Source organism: Perca fluviatilis, chromosome 9 (assembly GCF_010015445.1).
Source record: "Perca fluviatilis chromosome 9, GENO_Pfluv_1.0, whole genome shotgun sequence".
Taxonomy (NCBI): domain Eukaryota; kingdom Metazoa; phylum Chordata; class Actinopteri; order Perciformes; family Percidae; genus Perca; species Perca fluviatilis.
This window is the reverse complement of record NC_053120.1, coordinates 19,845,141-19,865,238: the sequence shown is the minus strand read 5'-3', so window position 1 is coordinate 19,865,238 and position 20,098 is coordinate 19,845,141. Positions and strand designations below refer to the sequence as shown.

Here is a 20,098-nt window from a genome sequence, read left to right as displayed (position 1 = left end):
GCGAAATGATCCGCTTCGTGGCTATTCGCGACGCTTCTGCGTGCATTGTGTTTCTGGCGTTAGGGTCCAGTGGCAGAAGCCTTCCTGCTTTGTTAGAGAATCCAGTGGTCAGCTTTATTTATACACCAGCGTGGCAAAGGATGTATTATCAAAGACACAACAACTAGGCAAAGCAGATAAGAGACACTTTCTTATTTAAAATGATCACTGATGTTCTAGATGAAAAAACTGACATCTCTATTCTGCAAAGTACAAGCTCAGCAATGTATTAAATAGTCATAACTCTGGCATTTCCAAAGCTCGGAGTGGGTACGAATTGCCCTGTATCACCTAGAGTAAGTGTTGTTAAGTCCAAATCTTCTCCTGCCAGCCCCATGGGAAGGATCGGGAAGAAAAGCAGTCAATACCAGGCACCATCCGAGAATGTGGCAGCTGACGCACAAACAACAATACACATGCACACACCTTCAGTGTTTGTGGGTGTGCACATACCACATACATGCACATACACACACACCCCCTCTGAGACTAATCACTAATCCTCTTCAGCACTTGAACCTTGAATTGTTTGGCAGCCAGTGCTATTTATCATGGACTTATGCGACTCACCAATGAGAAAAATAAATCAGGAGAGAGAGACAGAGAAAGAAAGAAAGGAAGAGAGTTTGAGAACCAGTGCATGAATTTGTTTAGACCCTCTGCCCACGAAACTTTGTTCATAGACAATTCACTCAAAATGTCAGGCTTCTATTCTACCTGATGACACAATCAGAAATTCGTATTAATATTTCAAGGTAATAGCTTGATGTCATTACAAATGGATGAAAAAAAGACGTAAAAAGGGTATTGCACATTGCTTTGATGATGGTGGGTTCTTGAGAAAGCCCAAACTTGTATATTTTAAAAGATACTCATCACAGCTATCAAGGGCACTTTGAGAAGTATGACAGTTGACAGTTTATGTGCCCAAAAAGGCTTTCCACATCTCTGAGAATTCATTTCCCATGAGCAACTGGGGAGTTTCAATAAAACAAAATGTCTAAAAAAAGCAGATGAAAGTTTATGCAGATTATCATTTTATACATTAAGTGATAATTGTGTTATAGATTAAAAGGGCTTTATTTTGATGGGGTTGGACTATCGACAGTGTTTTTTGGATCTTGAATTTTTGTCCTAAATTTAAATAGATAATGACTACAATAACAGCCGCACCAAAAGCCTTTTGTCTGTCTTGATTCAGTACATAGTCAGCACATGATAAACTGTTGAGCAAAGAGCCAGTATAGAGCAGATCCAACCGCCCACTGAGCCAAGCTCCTTCCCTATGACTGGGTGGAGTGTGTGTCTGCTAGCTGCCAGCTCCTCTCTCCCCATTAATCACGACCCGGGATCTAAAGTTTGAACTTTGACCTTTAGCGCTGTATCAAGGCTCAGTGACAGATGGAGACTGAGCTTTGTGTCCTCACATCAGATCATCCATTTCACACACTCACACACAGATACACACACACAGATACACACACACACACACACACGCATGGGCTGAGAGCTGAGATGCACACAGAGGATCACCCATAGCAACGGTCGTTCGGTCACCAGGTAATATTTCGTTGTTGGAAAGCAGCGTGCCCTCTGACAGTCTCAGCGCTTCATTTTGACAATAAACTGTTTGAAATGAGCCTTGTGCGTGGCTGCGCCTATAAAAGACACTTTGTAGCTACGAAGCTAATTGAAAAACCAGTGATCATTCTTGAAAGCGAAGGCAGAGTGGCCCATGCTGAGGAATTTTGTTTATCATAAGCAAGATGCTGAGGCTGAAAGACACTGATTAGCATGAATAAATTAGAAACTATTTCAATAAGTGGGTGATAGCTTATCTTGAATTACATGCCCAGTGCAGCTCTCCCATTGAAGATTAATTGCCTCTCACAAGGTATTTCAAAAAGTTCATTTTCATCAATTGATTTCCCTTACTTCATGAATTCCCCAGAAGTGCATGAAATTGGTAACAAGCTCTCCATAATCACGCTTTCTGCATCGTTAACTTCATTGGCAATTACTCATCATATGTATTGGTTGTGACATTTGCGGAAGCATGTTATTTTTGCACCATTAGGTCATGACAGGAATATTATCATAAACTAATGGTTAATCACAAGTTGAACAAAAATGGTGTTCTCAGTTTCCTCAGATTACTGCAAGGAGCAAAGCTTGTTACCAGCATGTTTAAAACTACATTTTATTCTTTTTCCTCTTTCTGATTAACTCACTATCTGCTATTATAATTACTTACAAACAATGGTTATGACCAATACATACACATGCAACAATGAAACATCTGACGCTGTTCCACCAAATAAGTTGGACATGGTGAAAACAGTTTCACTATATGACTCGACGTCTGTACATTTTGAAGGCTTGAGGTAAAAAAAAAAGAATTGTCTAAGGTATTTTACTTCAGTCATTTTTAATATCTTTTTTAATAGCATATATTTTACTGTAAGAATTTATGCCAGGTGCATTTACAGTGATACAGTGAGGTGTAGGTGCTTATGGAGATGCAGCAACACAAATAACAACTAGGTCACACTTACACAAAAAAGCTACTACAGAATAGGCCTGGCAAACTGTATTCCTTTTAAAGATTTGGGTTATTCTGATTCACTCACTAAACTGATCCGGGTTGTGCAAGTCACTTAAGTCGGTATTTATCTATAGGCGAGCTTGCAATGTTTCGGAATGTCTGCTCGACCTAATTGCATTTTAACATACTACATTTATACACCAAACCTACAGTAGGCCTAGCTAGGCTATGTGCAGAACATTGTATGCCATTTCAGAAGTGACTCACTCAGTCGCTTGAGTTGACTTGTGGAGTTGTTGTTGCCTACGAAATTGTAAGTTATAAAGCTTTTGGCAGCTAAGATGGCTAGGACTAGTAGTAGCTAATGTTGCAAGAGGTTTGTGTGTGGCGATGTTATCATTTTAGATTGAATTGTAGTAGGACGCAACTGATCCGAGTTAATGATACTAGAGACTTGCGACTCATGAGTTAATTTAAAGAGTTGGGTTAAAGATCCGAGTGAATCACGACTCAAACAGGTTTACTACAGAGGAAGCCAATCTAATGTTAAAGAGAACAATTTGCATTTGCACTATATTAGACACATTTGTATATCAAAAACACTGTTCTGAAGCTGATATGCAATATAACATCATACTGTACAGTACTGTTCCAACACTATAACACACTATCATTGGACCCTCAGGCGAATTCCTGCAGTACATTAATAGGGTAAATCACTGGATTCATCATACATAATGATACCATTATGGAATAATGTTCATCAGCTAATGTGCACTTGCTGGGAATCGATTTGTGTCTTTAGCCGTTTGCTGTCTGCTACAACTCCTCACATCTTAACTCTTTATTAACCTAACCACCATCTTGCCACAAGGAGATCTTAGAATATGAAGAGATGCCAAGACCAGACAAGCAATAAGGGCTGATGAGGTTTTATGTCTTCGCCCTGCCATTCTCAGCACTTAGTCCAGCTCCTCTATTGCTGCTGGGCTCAAATAAATTGAAAGAAAAAGAAAACATCCCCTTTTTTCTGAACATTTTTATTGCTTTTTATTATTGGCGTATGGTTGTATGTGTTTTTCGGGTGAAAATGATTGAGATTGATATGTTTAATAACGGTATGAGAGAGCAGAAGATGATATTGGAGGTAAAGCTAGAGTGACTTTCAAAGTTTATGGGCTGGGACTGAAGTACTGTATGCTATTTATTTGAAAGCACACACTGCAGGCACATGAGCATGCGCTCTAGGGGTGTAACGGTTCACAAAATTCACGGTTCGGGTCGATACGAGACAGTGGAGTCACGGTTCAGTACGTTTTTGATAAAGCAAAAAGAAAGAAATGCCAGAGAAATTTACTTGATATTTACAAATTTTTTAATATCATAAAATATTATCTTTTTTACTTTTTACAATGACAGAGCTATACTTGACCCATCTTCTGGGGTGTCTTCTTAGCAGCATATAAAACAAAAACAGCTCCTTATGAAAAAATATACACGTTACAGTGAGGTAGCTTTGTGTAGCCCTTGACGTCCAGCCGTCTGCTGTCAGAGCAACAGCTGGTGCTTCGGACAATTGGTTCTCTATTTGGGCTTTTGTTTTTTTGTACAAAGCAGGAATTACGGTCTGCCTGAAATAGGCTCGTGACAGAATAGTGTAACGGGGCTCAATTACTTTAACCATGTTTGTAAAACCTGCGTTTTCCACTACAGAGTAGGGTCTAATATCCGTGGCTATAAATGTACCAATCGCAACAGTGATGTCTTTTGCCCTGTTTGAATCAGTTGGAAATTGCTGCTTAAATGCTGCGGAGATTGTTTTTCGTCTAATTCCAGTTATTGACACACTGAGGTGATGTCGGCGTAAATGAGTTGACATGTTTGTAGGATTCCCACTGGTGTAGCCTAGCGCCCTTTATATAGAGAGTATGGCCAACTCAAATCATGGGCGCCATATTGGATACCAACATCAGATGACTCTACAGTGTAACCCTATGGGGCGAATATGCTATCTTGAAATAAATTGCTTATTTTCACCATAAACAGACATATACATGTTATTGTCAACGTTTGTCAATATGTAAAAGGCCCTTACGGAAATATTCCAGAGTATATTTACCTTCTATATCGTAAATGTGCCTCTAAAAAATGCCCATTATAGCGAGTGACCACCTCTCTGAGCAGTGTTTACCTTTCTAACGTCCGCTAGCATACAGGCTAACTATAGCTAGCTTTGTGTGTAACGTAACAAAAACCCACCCATCTCAGAGGAGCGAAGCTCAATATTTCATTCAATAGAATGATGGTACAAACATTATGACAAGAATCCCTACAGATATAGACCTTTTTGTGAAAGAGTATAATCTTTGTTTAACCAGAAATAGCTCCTAGATTGCTGTCACTAAACACACCATATAAATAACCAATACTTTTAGCATGTACAGAGCCAATCGAAAAAGGCAAGGGAAGGCGTTTAGATTAAATGACTGCCATGGTTGTTGTTAGGGGTGTGCATTGGCACTGCCCTCACAATTCAATTTGATTACGATTCAACAGGTAACGATTCGATTCAATTCGATTCTACGATGCATTGCGATGCATCAAAATTCTAATGCACACAACAAGGCAAATTTTTCATCAGTCATGAGGCAATCAGTCAGATATCCTGTTAAGATTTGGCTGAAATTTCATGCTTATACCCAAATTAAAAGTGGTACAGCTCCCACATACTTTTATTATTAGGTTATTATAGAAAAAATCCAGATGCCAAAAGACTCAAAAATTTATTTTTCTACAGAAATGTCTGTCCGTTTTGCTGTCATCGACTTGTCCGCTTTCATTGGCCATATCAGAGGCAAACCTGAACGAATTGGCTCATATGAGATGTCTATCAAAAGCTTAGAAGCTAGGGAATTCGATGACGCCCACTTTGAGCATGTAGCAAGCTGGGCAGAGAAGCTAGCGGCGATAACAAGTGCGGAAATGGAAAATTGTTTCACGTTTTTCCCTTGTGATTCGGCCAGAAACTTCAACATTGTGAGGCGAACAGATCGTTTTGGAATATAAAGCTTGGATATTACATTTCCTTGGACTCTTGGGGATTTATGAAAATCAACATTTGGGCAACATACCACTTTGTTGCTGAAAGGACAACGAAAACAGGTATGGATGCACTCTCGACAGCTGCGCAGATTATGGCTGAATTGTTTTAGAGGCTAAGCTTTCAATTGGTGTGTATATTTGGAAGATTTAATGCTTTAAAGTTATAAAAACGCTCATGAGTGGAAGTTTTATCGAGGTTACAGCGACGCAGTGTCCCTTCAATGGGACAGTGATCCTTGAGAGGATATTGAACAACAGATTTTATTGGCTGCTATGTGTGTATTATCACTCTCCTGTATCTTTGATACAGAAGTAATTGAAACTTTACAACTTTATTGTCTACTCAAGGCCAGAAAATAAACAGTGACATAATCGATTATGGCACTTTGCCGCATCAATGCTGAATCGTGCATGCCCCGCATTGCAATGCATCGCCGAATCGATTATTGTTGACACCACTAGTTGTTGTTTTCTAGCAGTTTTAAGCAGATTAATCCCTTGTCATGAGTAGGAATGGCATATTTTACGTATCTCCGTCATTAATGCAAACACTTAAGTTCAGTCCAAAATGGCAGCGACTCAGCTCGGCGACTGGGCGCAGATGTTGTATGGGCGACCCAATGGAGTGTTGCCTCTTATTATTATAACCTCTTTGGATGCCTGTTACCTCGTTTGGGCTGCCTTGTTGAGTGCAGCGGCACTGAGAACATTATATTTCACACAATTTAAGCTCTTTTCTTTTCTAAATGAAAAAGGATTAGTCCAACGAATCGTTAGGTTTGTAATGCGTACCAAATCGAAAGCCTCGTACCGAACGGTTCAATACGAATACCTATATCGTTACACCCCTGATGCACTCATGCATATACTTAGACACAAACACACACTATGCTGTATGTCCAAAAAGTCAACCTTTTTCCTTCATAATTAAACAGATTTTTGAAGTCTACTGGCTTAGCTGAAAGCTATGGAATGTTGAAAGTCAGCCATATTCACAGTAAAAGATAGAAATTGCTAAATTGGAGGGCCAAGGTTTTTCCAGTCACTAACTTTGTGTCACGTGCAGTGGAAAAACCCTGCCAATAATGGCAGATTTCTCTTTCTACTTGGATGAACTTTTTACAAAGTTAAGTACTACAAATTCTCTGCGCCTGCTTTATGACACTGCAAATAGAGGTAATCCCTTTGAGTAATATAATCTGTCACTGTTTATGTTTAGTTTCCGTGTCTGACACCTAATTAACGGGCTGGAAGTTGGTTCTTTCTTGCTGCCTGCAGTGAGGAAAGGGAATTGAAAACCTTTAGGAATAGCTGTGTGGGAATTGTCTCATTACTGAGGTTTATATTACGCCGTACAAACACACATATATTTTACAGGTATATTATGATCCATCTGTATCAATGTCATCTCAAACAACCTGCGGTTTGGGGAAGCTTTGGAGTAGGTATGTTTAGAATTGCAAGAAGCTATTCAAAGATCTCAGGATTTCCTCAATGTATTAAGCAAAGCTGATGAATAAAACTCATATCTACCCCTAATCCAATTCCAAAGTGCTGCATGCGGTTGATTAAAAATTATCTGTCCTCAGATCAGTAAGCATCTGCGTTACATCATATTGTGTTTGGACAGGAAATATGCTTGGGGCAGTTACAGCACCTTCATCCATTTCTGCAGTTTGTGTAGGATGATGGTGGACAAATGATGGATTTGAATTACAGACAATGAAGCAGGAATTTATGTCCTTTTCTGTCTCCCCCCCTCTCAGCTCTCCCAGACTCTCTCCCCACTGCCCATACTGTCGTCCATTACAACAAGTGGCTCGGCTTCCCCTCTGTGCTCTAATTGGAAAGCTGGATTGCAGTAGGTTTTGCCAGTAATGGGGTCCCGCAATTTGGTAGCAGAAGTCATCTTGGAGAGACTTGTCAGAATTCATAGAAGAACACAGTTGTGTGCATCCCACTTTGCAGCTCCAGAAGATAACCCCAGCATTTTAATAGTGCAGCTGTAAGCATTTCCGTAATTCAAGGTGGCGTTATTAGAGGCTTATTTATTCACCCAAGGCGTTTGCCAGGAGAGAGATGACGCCGCCCAGATCAGTTGTGGCAGCTCACTCTCAGCACCTCCCGCTGGGCTGGAGAAGAGGAAATTAGAGAGGAATGGGCAAACATGACAATCATAGCATCGTTACTGAATTAGCACCTACAGAAAACAACATGCTGTGTGTGTGTAGGTATTGAGGCATGGGTTATAATGCTCTGTTGTTCAAGGGGCAGCACAGTCATGACTGTCTCTGATCTTTCAAGAGGTGTGGGAGGTGTAAAAGGGATAATATAGGGCACTCAGAGAGATGCACCCTAGAAAAGAATGATGGTAATGGACTTTGCAGGCTTTCAAGATAATGTGGTAACCAAGAAATTGGCAAGCAAGGATTCCAGCAACAATGTCTAAAAGGCTTTTCACGACTAACATCCATGTGAATAATTTGCACCTTAGACATGACCCCAACCTTTCTCTAACCATCTCTAACTAAGTAGTTGCTTTTAGTCACAAGCAGTAAACGAGGAGGGCACCAGTTTGCCAAAACACTCAATCTGATTTAAAGGAATTTCTGGACGAAGGACATATTTTAACGAAAAGTTTGAGATTTTGAGAAATATGCTTAATTGCTCTGGCGGAGAGTTACATGAGAAGACCAATACCACTCCCATATCTATCCATCAAATATGAAGCTACAGCTAGCATCTTAGCTTAGATTAAAGGGGTGATAGAATGATTATATAGGGTATTTTACACTGTTCCTTAAGGTCTCCTAATGGGGTATGTAACATTGGTTGGGCTGAAAATTGCCCGAATGATATTTTATTCGGCCCTTAACTACCCTGTGAATATGGCTCTATTTGGAACAAGAGCTTTTCTTCCAAATATGGTATGCTCATGAATATTCAGAATGAGCTACGCGCTGATTGGTTTGAGCAAACTACATAGAAACACATGGGAGACTCTCATATTTCAGACACTGCAAAGTTATACATTGTTTATCGGGCTATTTCGTTATTAAATTCACTTCTGATACTTTTTTAAGTATTCAGCGGCAGTTTCAAAATATGAAATTTTCATAGTAAAGGGGTGTCAGTGGGACTTTGAGCTTCTATGTATGTCCTATTTACCCACCGAACTGTCGTTATTCAACTATGACAGGGTAAAATCGGTTTTGCATTCTATCACCCCTTTAACACAAAGATCAGAAACAGCTAGCCTGGTTCTGTCAGTAACACAATCTGACTACTAGCACCTATAAAAATGAATGATTAACATGTTATATTTAATTTGTTTAATCGGTACAAAAAGTGTAAAAATTACAATTTGTAGTTCTACGTGGGGTTATGTGCAGAGGTGTCAAGTAACGAATTACAAATACTTCGTTACCTTACTTAAGTAGAAATTTTGGGTATCTATACTTTACTGGAGTAATTATTTTACAGCAGACGTTTTACTTCTACTCCTTACCTTTTCACGCAATTATCTGTACTTTCTACGCCTTACATTTTAAAAGTAGCCTTGTTACTCCTATTTCAGTTTGGCTTGTTTTCATTCCGGCTTGTCATTATTCAAAAACACACACTCAAAAAAACCCTATCCAGATAAATCGCAACATCCGGATAGAGTGAATTTGATTGTGGTTGGATGAGAAGTATAAACATATACCATTCCGACACCCTATTGGTTTGTACGCGATCCATCACACCTGCACAGACCCGGTTTTCAGTGCCTTATTAGGTGCCACTTAAATGACTAGGCTTCTCTCTGATGCTCCGAAAACGGACGTTAGAGGGAACTGAAACATCGCCGCATGGGACGCTAGTTAACACTACACTTGGCAGCAGATAACGTTAGCCTAGCGTTAGCTAGCAGCTGGAGTAAACAGTTAAAATGCTGACAGCTAAACGGTGTAAAAGTGTGTCTGTATTTCACTGTAGAGGATTCTAACACCAGACTGTAGCTGCCGTTGTCTGAAAAACTCAGCCTGAAATAAGTTATTGTTATAAGTTATTGTTATTACATTTTTAATAAATCATTTAATTTTGACCCTGGCATTACTTTTACTTTTATACTTTAAGTAGTTTTGAAACCAGTACTTTTACACTTTTACTTGAGTAAAAAGCTTGAGTTGATACTTCAACTTCTACAGAAGTCTTTTCAAACCCTAGTATCTATACTTCTACTTGAGTAATGAATGTGAATACTTTTGACACCTCTGGTTATGTGCGCCAAAATATTTCTTTGCTGGAGGCAGTAACTTACTGGAGTCTTTGCCAGATGCCTGGCAACTGTTCAGAGCCAAGAAATAGTCCAACTTATAACCTCTCCTAAAATGGTGAATTGTCACTTTTACTCTTTTGTTTGGTGAGATAACGCGTGGATTAATGAGGTAAAGAGGTGCATATCTATTAGTTATACTTAACCAATTTTCATTTATACTGTATAATTGATAACAATGTTACACAGCTCTGTTTACACTTAATGCTAGTAGATCGTTGATCAGCTGTTTCTCCGTGAAGGGGTGAGAGAGTGAGAGAGAGAGAGAGAGAGAGAGAGAGAGAGAGAGAGAAGTGGTGTGCAACAATCAGCTGTTTTTCCGTGAAGGGATAGTCAACAAGACACAATGTGATTTGACTGGGAGATTGGCTCCTTAGATCAAATTGTGATCACCACTAAGTAATTTCTTGCCTTGTTTGGTTTTTGGTGTAGATTCATTTTCCATACGACTCTTTGATTTACTTGTGTCGGATCCACTTTGTGGAATGGATGAGTAGACCGATGTTTTCTGTTGAGATGTTGTAGCATCGACATTGCGCTATTGTGGTAAGCTAGTTCGATTTTGCAATAGACACACTGTACAAAGTTCTCATTTCTTTTGCAGCTTGAAATGATCCCAAATGTTGGATACTTTCTGTTATCTCTAGCCTGTCTCTTCTCTTAGCCCCTCACTATTATCTCTCTCTTCCTCTATTTTGTAATTTGCACCGTCAAACTTCACGCCATGTGTCCACAGCAGCTCAGCCTGTTGTGCGATAGTAATAATCATCCCTGCGGAAACACAGTGAGTGGTAAAACGTTAATTACATTGATTAAACGAAGCTTTGAGGCAAAATAATTTTTAGTTATGGAATTATTTGATTTACTCGAGGAATCGTTTTAGCCCTATTTGTAACCGTTGGACAACACCAGGCAAGCTAGTATTGATCTTCTCATCTGAATCTCCGCCAGAAAGTGAATAAATATATCTCTCAATATGTGGAACTAGTCCTTTAAGAAAGTTTTTGAATGAATAAATAAATAAATACTCTCATAATAACATGTTCGTTTTTTTAGAACGTTGATACTTATTTCTAGCTTTGGGACCTTAGCTCAACTAGGTGTCAGTGTAACAACATTGCAGTGTTTTTACTGCCATATCCATTTACGTTGGGGTAAAAGATGATTGCCTCAAACACGTAGCAGTTCCTACTGACCCAGTTGTTTTGTTACTTAAAGGAACATGCCGACTTATTGGGAATTTAGCGTATTCACCGTAACCCCCAGAGTTAGACAAGTCGATACATACCCTTCTCATCTCCGTGCGTGCTGTAACGCTGTCTGACGGCTCCAGCATTAGCTTAGCCCAGCACAGATCCTGCAGGTAACTGGTTCCAACTAGCCTACTGCTCCGGATGTGACAAAGTGACAAAATAGCGCCAACATGTTCCCATTTACGTATGTGATTTGTAGAGTCACAGTGTGTACAAAAAACAACGTAACATGAGACACGGCCATCTTCTATCCGTAAACAAACCGGGAACTATATTCTCAGACAGGCTTGCTGCGAGCATATCACTCCGGCCAAGTACTATATTCTTCCGCCTGAGAATATAGTTCCCGGTTTGTTTACGGTTAGAAGATGGCTGTGTCTCATGTTACGTTTTTGTACACGCGTATGACTTCTAAACTGACTACATGCTCAAGAAATTGGAACATGTTGGCGTTATTTTGTCACTTATTCGGAGCAGTAGGATTACTGGAACCATTCACCTGCCTGTTCTGTGATGGGCTGATGCCGCTGAAGCCGTCAGACAGCTTTAGGCTATGTTTACACGGAAACGATCTGGAGAAAAAACGCAAAAGTGGCGTTGCGTTATCACTTTTTATTCTGCGTTTAGACGAGCGTTATGGGGGGGAAATCTGCGTGCATATGGTGACGCAAAAGTGTGTGAAATTCGATGTAGTATGCACTCCAGGTGACTAAGTGGCACTGCCACACAACACCACCAAGGTACCCGCCTGCGTAGAACCTTCATTCTACTTCTCTCCTTAGTGGTGCGAAACCAAAACATGCCGAAGCGAACAGCAAAAGCTTGTCTGGAAAGACGAGGAGGTGGAGTTGCATGTTTGTCTGATGATGACCGGCACAGTTGACCGTGATAAGCCACAGTACAGCACCCACGGGAGCACTACCAATACTCTGAGCCTCGCGGCCCTTCAGCCGCTGCTTGAGAGCGAGAGGCAGCGGGCAGAGGAGGCTGAAGCAGACCCTCCTCTGCCACTCGCTCGCTCTCTCTCTCTCTCTTCATCTGCAACGTTGTCGCCTACTCTGGCTCAAATGAATAGCCTACATATCGTCATCAAACTATAACAACCTTATCCACACTGTCAAAATCATTTAAATATTGAGCCATTACATTGAAATTCTAACAGTAGCCTATAATTTCTGTATCCTACTCCGTAACAACAGACGCCTTTTTCTCGTCTCTCTCCACACCTCTGTCTTCAGACTTTGGGGTTTTTACCCTTTAGACAGTAATGCGACGGTGGAGCGTTTTTAAGATTTCCACTCTGGAGGGTGGTTTCACTTTTTTGCGTTTTTAAGCCCCAAAAACGCCGTCGCCGTATAAACGAAAGGCACATCCGATAAAATATTTTTTCGTTTTCACCCGAGAGGCCTTACAGCATGCAGGGAGATGAGAAGGGTACGTATCGACTTGTCTTACTCTGGGGGTTACGGTGAATAAGCTAAATTCCCAATAAGTCGGCGTGTTCCTTCAATGACGACTCTAAACTACACCTGCTTGGGAGACCGAGGAAAATTTGGCTAGCCGGCTCAACTGCAACCAAGAAAATGATAGCTCAACGCTGGCTCCCCCTTCACTCGCTTTGTATAAAACAGTGGTTAGCGTATTTTCTGGACATAGTTATGCTTGAGCTCTCTACAGCAAGGATTAACAAAGCCAAGTCATCAACTATCAGACTATGGGAAAGCCTTAATGACCTCAGCCCCACAAGAGCTAGAGGAGAGTGATTAGGCAAGGTGTGGTTTCTGTTTGTTTGTTTTGTTTTCCTCGAGACCGCAGAGGGTAGGGCGGTGGGAGAGGTTTTTGTTCTTCTTCAATTTGTGTTTCTCTGTTATGTGCGCTATCTGACATTGCCTGTTACATATTGTGCAATTTGTTTTGTATGTCTGAAGGTGCTTATAAAAAGTTGATCGCAAAAAAAGACACGTAGCAGAAAGAGATTTTAGTACTTATCCCACTTCAACTGTGTTATACGTACTATAATATGCTAATAATTTAAATACAAAATATAAAATATGCGCATAAAGCACACTGCCTGCACTGACATTCAGCATGCCAAAGAATCCATGGTATCTTTTCAGCTCAAAGAGGAACATTGTCATTGCTGACGCTACCTGTAGACTCTGTTCCTTTCATCCAATCCAGGTGCATTTTCTCTATTTTGGTGTGAAATGCAACATAAAAATCCAGAAAATCATCCAAGCCGGTGTGACCAAAGGTTGAATGCTTGTAATTCTCTATGCAAATGTTTTGCATTTTTGCACTGAGTTTCTGCATCGTGGTGTGAAATAGCTTTAATGCTGTCAAGTAAGGTAATGGTGGAGCTACCTTAAACTCCATTCAATGTCATAGTCCTCACTTTCTGCTGTGTTGGCTTTTAATGTTGCCATTTTTGATAGTATGTAAATTGAACTGAACAACGATATTCACACCACCACTCATACATTCATAAGAATAATTAGTGTGTGACATCAACAATTATAATTCAGTCGGAAATTACCCAGTAATACATTTAACCATTAAGAGCACCATTAACCGAAAGGTAGACATAAACTGAACACTTTAACTTCTGCAGCCACTTGGTAACTTGATTTCCTCATTACTGGGTGTAGAATTTCAAATAGATTTAAGTTTCTTTTTGCCAAATGGAAGCCCCTTTCAGCCCTCAATATCAAGTGTCCATCCTATTGCCTCTTAGCAACAATGCTTGCAATGCCTCAGCACTGTAACCTAGCAACGAGACTCTCACTTATATAAGATCTTGTTTAGGATGATTTTTTTTTTTTTAAATAAGGGACAACAGATGGCAGAATCACATTTGAAATGCATTTGCTGTGTCCGAAGTCCCTCTATCATTTATTCTTATTACTATTCCCCATCATTATAATAAATGCTTCGTATTGAACAGTGAGCAGTAATTTCAGATTTAGAACACTTGTGAATCGTCAGCATTTTGCACCATACCTGACAGCCTAAAGGAGCTTTTATTGTGGTAATTTTAGCAAAAAGTAGTAAATGCAATTATTTATTTTTTTCTATCTTTGGAATTTCCTAAACTTGACATAATTCAGACTTAGAAATAAGTTTGTGGCGACTCAAATAAAGAAAGTAAATATCCGGACACATCCGTTGTCTTACTTCTTACCTGAGGCAGTGTTGGTTGCCGCAAGTCTGAACTGTTTGATGGTGTCTAACTACAATAGTTCTTAAAGACATGAAACAAAAGCATGGGTTATTGTCTGGTGAATAAATGACTGTTCTTTTCTTCAAAGACATTCCTATTTGTTTAAAGTTTGACGGATTTCTCATTGATCTTTTATTCTGTTTCCAGGACTTTTTTGTTATTCTGTGCTGAAGCAAACAGTGTTATACAGTAAAACAACTGAGCTACAGTAGCTCTGAGCTAAAAAAAAAACTGAGGGCTCTTCATCTGAACCTTTGAAAACCTCTCAGTCCCTGCCAGGGAGAGATAGGATCAGTAGACAACCCCAACATTTTCAATTTTGTGCTATCAGACACTGAGGAGATGTGTCAACAGTGGGCTCCTACAGCAAGTAAACACAGGAGTCTGACAAGCAATAACCTAGATTCAACATTGCCTCCGGTCCTCTCCCACAGAAGGTTCGCCACTTTCATCTCATTTAGATCCAGATCTGTTGATCAAAAATGACGCCTATCCCCCGCAAAACACAACACAAGTGATGAGAATGTTTTCCAGGGCAGTCCCTCATATCATTGAGGGCTATGCCTGTGTCTGGCTGGGTCAATACAGGCTGGTGTGGTACCATTTGTGAATCATAGATGTTCTTTCTCCTTGTTCCATAGAAGTTCCAGTATATGAGTGTTGATGCTTTTAATGATGCACCATCTTGTATTTGACTGTAGGCTATTTGCTCTTAATATAAGTAAAATACACACGGTTGGTGCATTCAGATTATGGCGGAGTGTTTATGGGCTTAATGTTGATGAATTTTGGTGCAGGAGTGGATCTAGACCACAAATCATTATTTTCAGTACAGTAAAAAAGTTATTTATTTTTTTTTTTACTTTTCTTTTACTCCATTGTACAATATTTGAGGAGGGAAGACAAGAGCCGTAAGGTAACTCTAAATTAATGTAAAACATATGGTGGATATTGTCATTATTCATACTGTATGTTCTTAGCCACATCCACTGTATTGTTGCTCACAATAGAGTGAAGAGGACGGTGGCAGCAGCTAAACTGTAGAGAGGTCAATGACAAAAGAGAGCATGTGACTCCAAAAAGTGTTGGTGGGTCTAAAGAGGAACTCTGGAAATTGTTGAATCAACTTTTCTTTTGTTAGTTTTTTAACAGGCATCAGGAGGGATCAGAGGGTTGAATAGTTTGAAGCCCCAGACGACTGAGAAGCCATTACTGTATAGCACAGTCCACTGCGGAAAAGCTCCCTCAGAGATTCAAATCTTGCAGATTAAAATAGTCTCAGTCTCAGTCTTATAAGCCTGCATATGTGTACGTGCGCTCACTTGTCTGCATGTGTGCTCGGTTGAATATGTTGTGGATGGCTGCATGTGTGTCTGTGTGTGTTTTGAGCAGCTTTAATACCGAAGCTTTTAACATCAAAGCTCCAAGACGATTTAGGTGCCCAGAAAGTTGACAATTATGGTTGTAAGTAATGTCCAGCAGGGACTGTTGATGAGCTGCTCTCAATAAAAAAAGAATAACTACACTTTTCTTTTTTGAAATGATGCTTTTTTAGGGACTTTATGATACACAGCTTTCAAACCCCTGAAAGTGTAGCCTGGTTCCAGACCTATGAATCACTGCCCACGTCTCATTTTTTTGTTGAGTGATTCAAAAAGGTGTAGCTTTGTTCTGGTGAATAGCTGTTTGAGAAACGATTGAGCCATTTGAAGCCTTTGGGAGTGGGACTAACTGACTGCCAAGCTCTGTCAGGAAATATTTAACATAGTTATGGTCAACAGCTTAATCACTGCTCATGATATATTTAACTGTGCCTAAAAATTCTATTAAATAAACACAAATGAATCATGCCATGATCTCATTGTTTTAAAAGAAAGGTGACTTTATCATTTTCTGTAAGGAAAAAGACAACTGAACACGAGTGGCTTTACTGTCTGGCTAATGTAACGGGTGTTCACTTCTCTTCATTTGTGTACAGTTAATAATGTCCCCGTTAACACTTTGATTGCCGCTGATGGTAGTCTCTGCGCTGTGTTGTGTGATGGTTGTAGACTAACGACTGACAGTTGGAACCCAACGGAAGAACCACAGACAGCTCCGATGTTGTTAATCGGTTATTGCTAACAAGCCATCGGGATCTGAGGGCTACAAGCCCGGTCTCCGTAAAACTACTCAATGTAAAATTTAAGTAATAATAATTAAAGGAAACTTACAATAATGATTTCTGTGGCCAAGCTCAACAACTATTAAAAATAACTATGAAACAACCGTTAACTGACAAATGATCAACGGTACGGGATCAAATAGGCTACTTTTAACGTTACAAATTAATTCACACTTCGATTCAAACGATTCTGTTTACAAAGATGGATATTTACACATAGGTAATTACTGTCTCATTAAAACTATACATTAATATTTACAGGTTTCATCAACTGATATTACAGTACACACTCACCTGAGGGATACAAGTTTTATAGCTGGAATGTTACCTTGGATACTGTAAACTAGTAACTTATTAAATATGAAATATGAAATAACAGTATAAAAATATGAAAATCTGACAAATATGTACACGTTACAACTACCAAATAAAATTAAAATTACTAAGAAAATTAATTAGAACTCAAACTGTGTTTTTAATGTAACATGCAAGAGGCATATGTTACACTAACATTTGCTGGCAAGCTGTGTTAGCTAACATGTTAGCAACCAATAGAGTCCTGCTTCTTTCCAAAACACTCTTCTATTTTTCCTCATATTATCAAGACATATCTTAAGTGTTTGTTCCTTCTGAGAAAACTATAGTAACATGATAAAATATCCGCTGCTCCTGTATTCACCCTCCATCTGAGACCCTCTGTGGGAGCACCTGTCTCACTAAGCCACCGTCCCCAAAAAGCCCAGTCTGCTCTGATTGGTCAGCGTTTCCCAGTATGCAGACTCTCCACATCTGTGCCTGCTCTGCTTCGCTATCTCTGTACGGTCCGATTATATAGCAGGACTTTATACCGTGAAAAATCCCAGACTAAGGCTTCTGAACCACGTACTACACAGACGGACATGTTCCAGCAGGAATGTGATCTGAAATTGGGGAGGAATTAACAACATTGGCTACAGTTTTCTCTGGCGTTAGCATGTAGCTATATGAAGTAAGCAGTGGACTGGAACAGAGTATAGCAGCAATTTCTACCATCAAAAATCACAGATAAAGGCTTCTGAACCAAAAACTACACATAGGGACATGTTCCAGCTGGAATGTAATCCAGAAATTGGGGAAAAATAACAACATCTGCAACCAAGATTACAGGTTTCTTTCCGTTAGCATGGAGCTTCATGCAACAGGTGTATGTAATGTAAACACTGCAGAAGCATGCCTGGAGCAGATGACCATCTTTAGAAAACCAGCTCGGCATGACGTCATATCGAGCCGAGAGTTTTAAAAAAAAATTGAAAACTAGAGCGTTCAGAACAGTGTGGAATCTGAGGTTTTGGCTCACAGGCATACGTTTACCTCATTATATGAAGCTTTGGCCACTTTTAATATGAACATCTGACATCGTAACAATATAGATATGACAGAAAATACAGAAAAATAGAATTGGTATCCTTTAAAACACCTTTCTTTAGTTTTTTAGTATCCATGCCATAACAGTATGCCTTCTAAGTTGCTAGAATTGCCTATTATTATCTGTTTGACAAGGGGAAAATCAAATCATCCTACAGAGAACATTTAACTAGATGGAAATGTCAAACCGAATCATGCAGTCTGAATATAAGGTAACTAGTGGGATTTTACCTAAAGTGAGGGATCAAGTATAGCATGTACTGTATATGTACTGTATCTCCTTGTTTAAAACTGGAACAAAGGCCAGATCTCATCGTTAAGATATCCACCATACATTCACTGTAATGTGATAATACATTATGATGATGTTGGTGAATGAGCCAGAGGTTGCAGATTTGAAATGCTAATTTGTATATTTTTTCTTCCTTTTTTCTAGTTCCTCCCAAGATATATGACATTTCCTCTGACATCACGGTAAACGAGGGCAGCAATGTGTCGCTCATCTGCACAGCCAGTGGGAAACCCGAGCCAAGCATTTCCTGGAGACATATAACCCCATTAGGTGAGTTCACTTCACCTCTCACACATACCTATGCTAATGAATAGGTGGGTGGATAAATAGATGGACGGACGTATAGATGGATGGATGAATTGAGAGGAAATGAGATAGCTTGGACAGGATCAATAGGTGAGTGACTGAGGACAAGAGAGGACTGGTAGTTATGTTGCAGATGAAGAGATGGAAGGAGGAAGGGATGGAGCAAGAAATGGATGGATGGAGTCATGATAGAAAAAGGGAAGAGGAATGGATTTAATAATATATTCAAGGGGCGGCATCTAGTCTGAGTCCTGCAGCGGCGCGGGTTCAAATCCGACCTGCTGCCCTTTGCTGCGTGTCATCCCCCATCTCTCTCCCCCTTTCATGTCTATCCACTGTCACTGTCTAATAAAGGGAAAAGCCCCCCAAAAAAAATCTAAAATAAATAATATATTCAAGGAAACTGAGTACTGAGATCTGAGTACATATGGAGCTCCTGCAAGTGACGTTGCCATTGAGCGCTGTGTATTTAAGGGAAGAAGCAATGCCTAATTCATTGTTTTTCTGTGAATCAGTTGTAAAATATGGCAGACTCACCTTAGCTCTAAACAGCTGGAGAGATGCAATAGTAAGAAATAACTACTTGTTTACATTCCTACATTCCGATCATATTTATACACTTTACCCTGAGTTCAGACTCAGCCACAGACTGGTCCATCACACATAATTAGGGGTGTCTGGCAAATGCAACCACATTCTGCCTCAGACCATCTATCCTGGAAAATGTATCCATATGCCTTTTAACTACTGGGATGCACTGATTTATTGGCAGAACATAGTTAATGGACAGCATTTGCCTCGTTGCCTGCCATTGGCCTATCTGCAAAAAAGATGGCATTCACCGATGGCAGAGGCCGACTCGGACAACAGTCCGCTAGCATGTGCTGTTACTGCAGCTGCTGATTCAGTCCACTAACTAGACTAACGCTGACTAACGCTGGCATGACGTACAGTAAAAGGTCAAAGGTTGGCGTGCGCACCAGTGGTTTGTTTACAGTAAGAGAAACGAACAAACGGCACCAAAGCTAAAGGGATAACTAGCAAGGTGATGGAGTTCATCGCATGAAATGACCAACCGTTTCGAAGCCTAGACGCAGCCCAGTCGTTGTCATTTTGCTGAGGTCTGTCTCCGTGAAATCGACAACGTCATGGCCACACACATTCATAAGGTACTGGCTCGTGTGAGAATACTTATCCTCATGGCACAGTGGATTGACAAAGGTTTTACATTAACTTGATTTAAGCAATTTTACACTCCAAGGATAACATATTATTATGTTATTGCTTTTATAATGGCTTTTTTACACTTAATTTGTTTCACAATTTTTTTTTGTTGGGCTATGTAGCCTAATTACTGAAATATCATTGTCATTGAGTTGGTAACATTAGTTGTAATAGCAAGATGAAGAAGGGATCAATTACTCTAAAACACTTCAATTATTTTTTATGATGAAG

At 39.8% G+C, this 20,098-nt stretch overlaps 1 protein-coding gene across 4 annotated transcripts in view; it reads left to right on the top strand.

Annotated features, from left to right (window-relative positions):
• negr1 (neuronal growth regulator 1) overlaps positions 1-20,098 on the top strand; it is a 194,638-nt gene that overhangs the window by 85,096 nt on the left and 89,444 nt on the right. For all 4 annotated transcript variants that reach the window (XM_039811023.1, XM_039811021.1, XM_039811025.1 and 1 more), the window contains exon 3: positions 18,482-18,607. In XM_039811023.1, the coding sequence (XP_039666957.1) occupies positions 18,482-18,607 (126 nt within the window). The remainder of the gene's footprint in view (positions 1-18,481; positions 18,608-20,098) is intronic.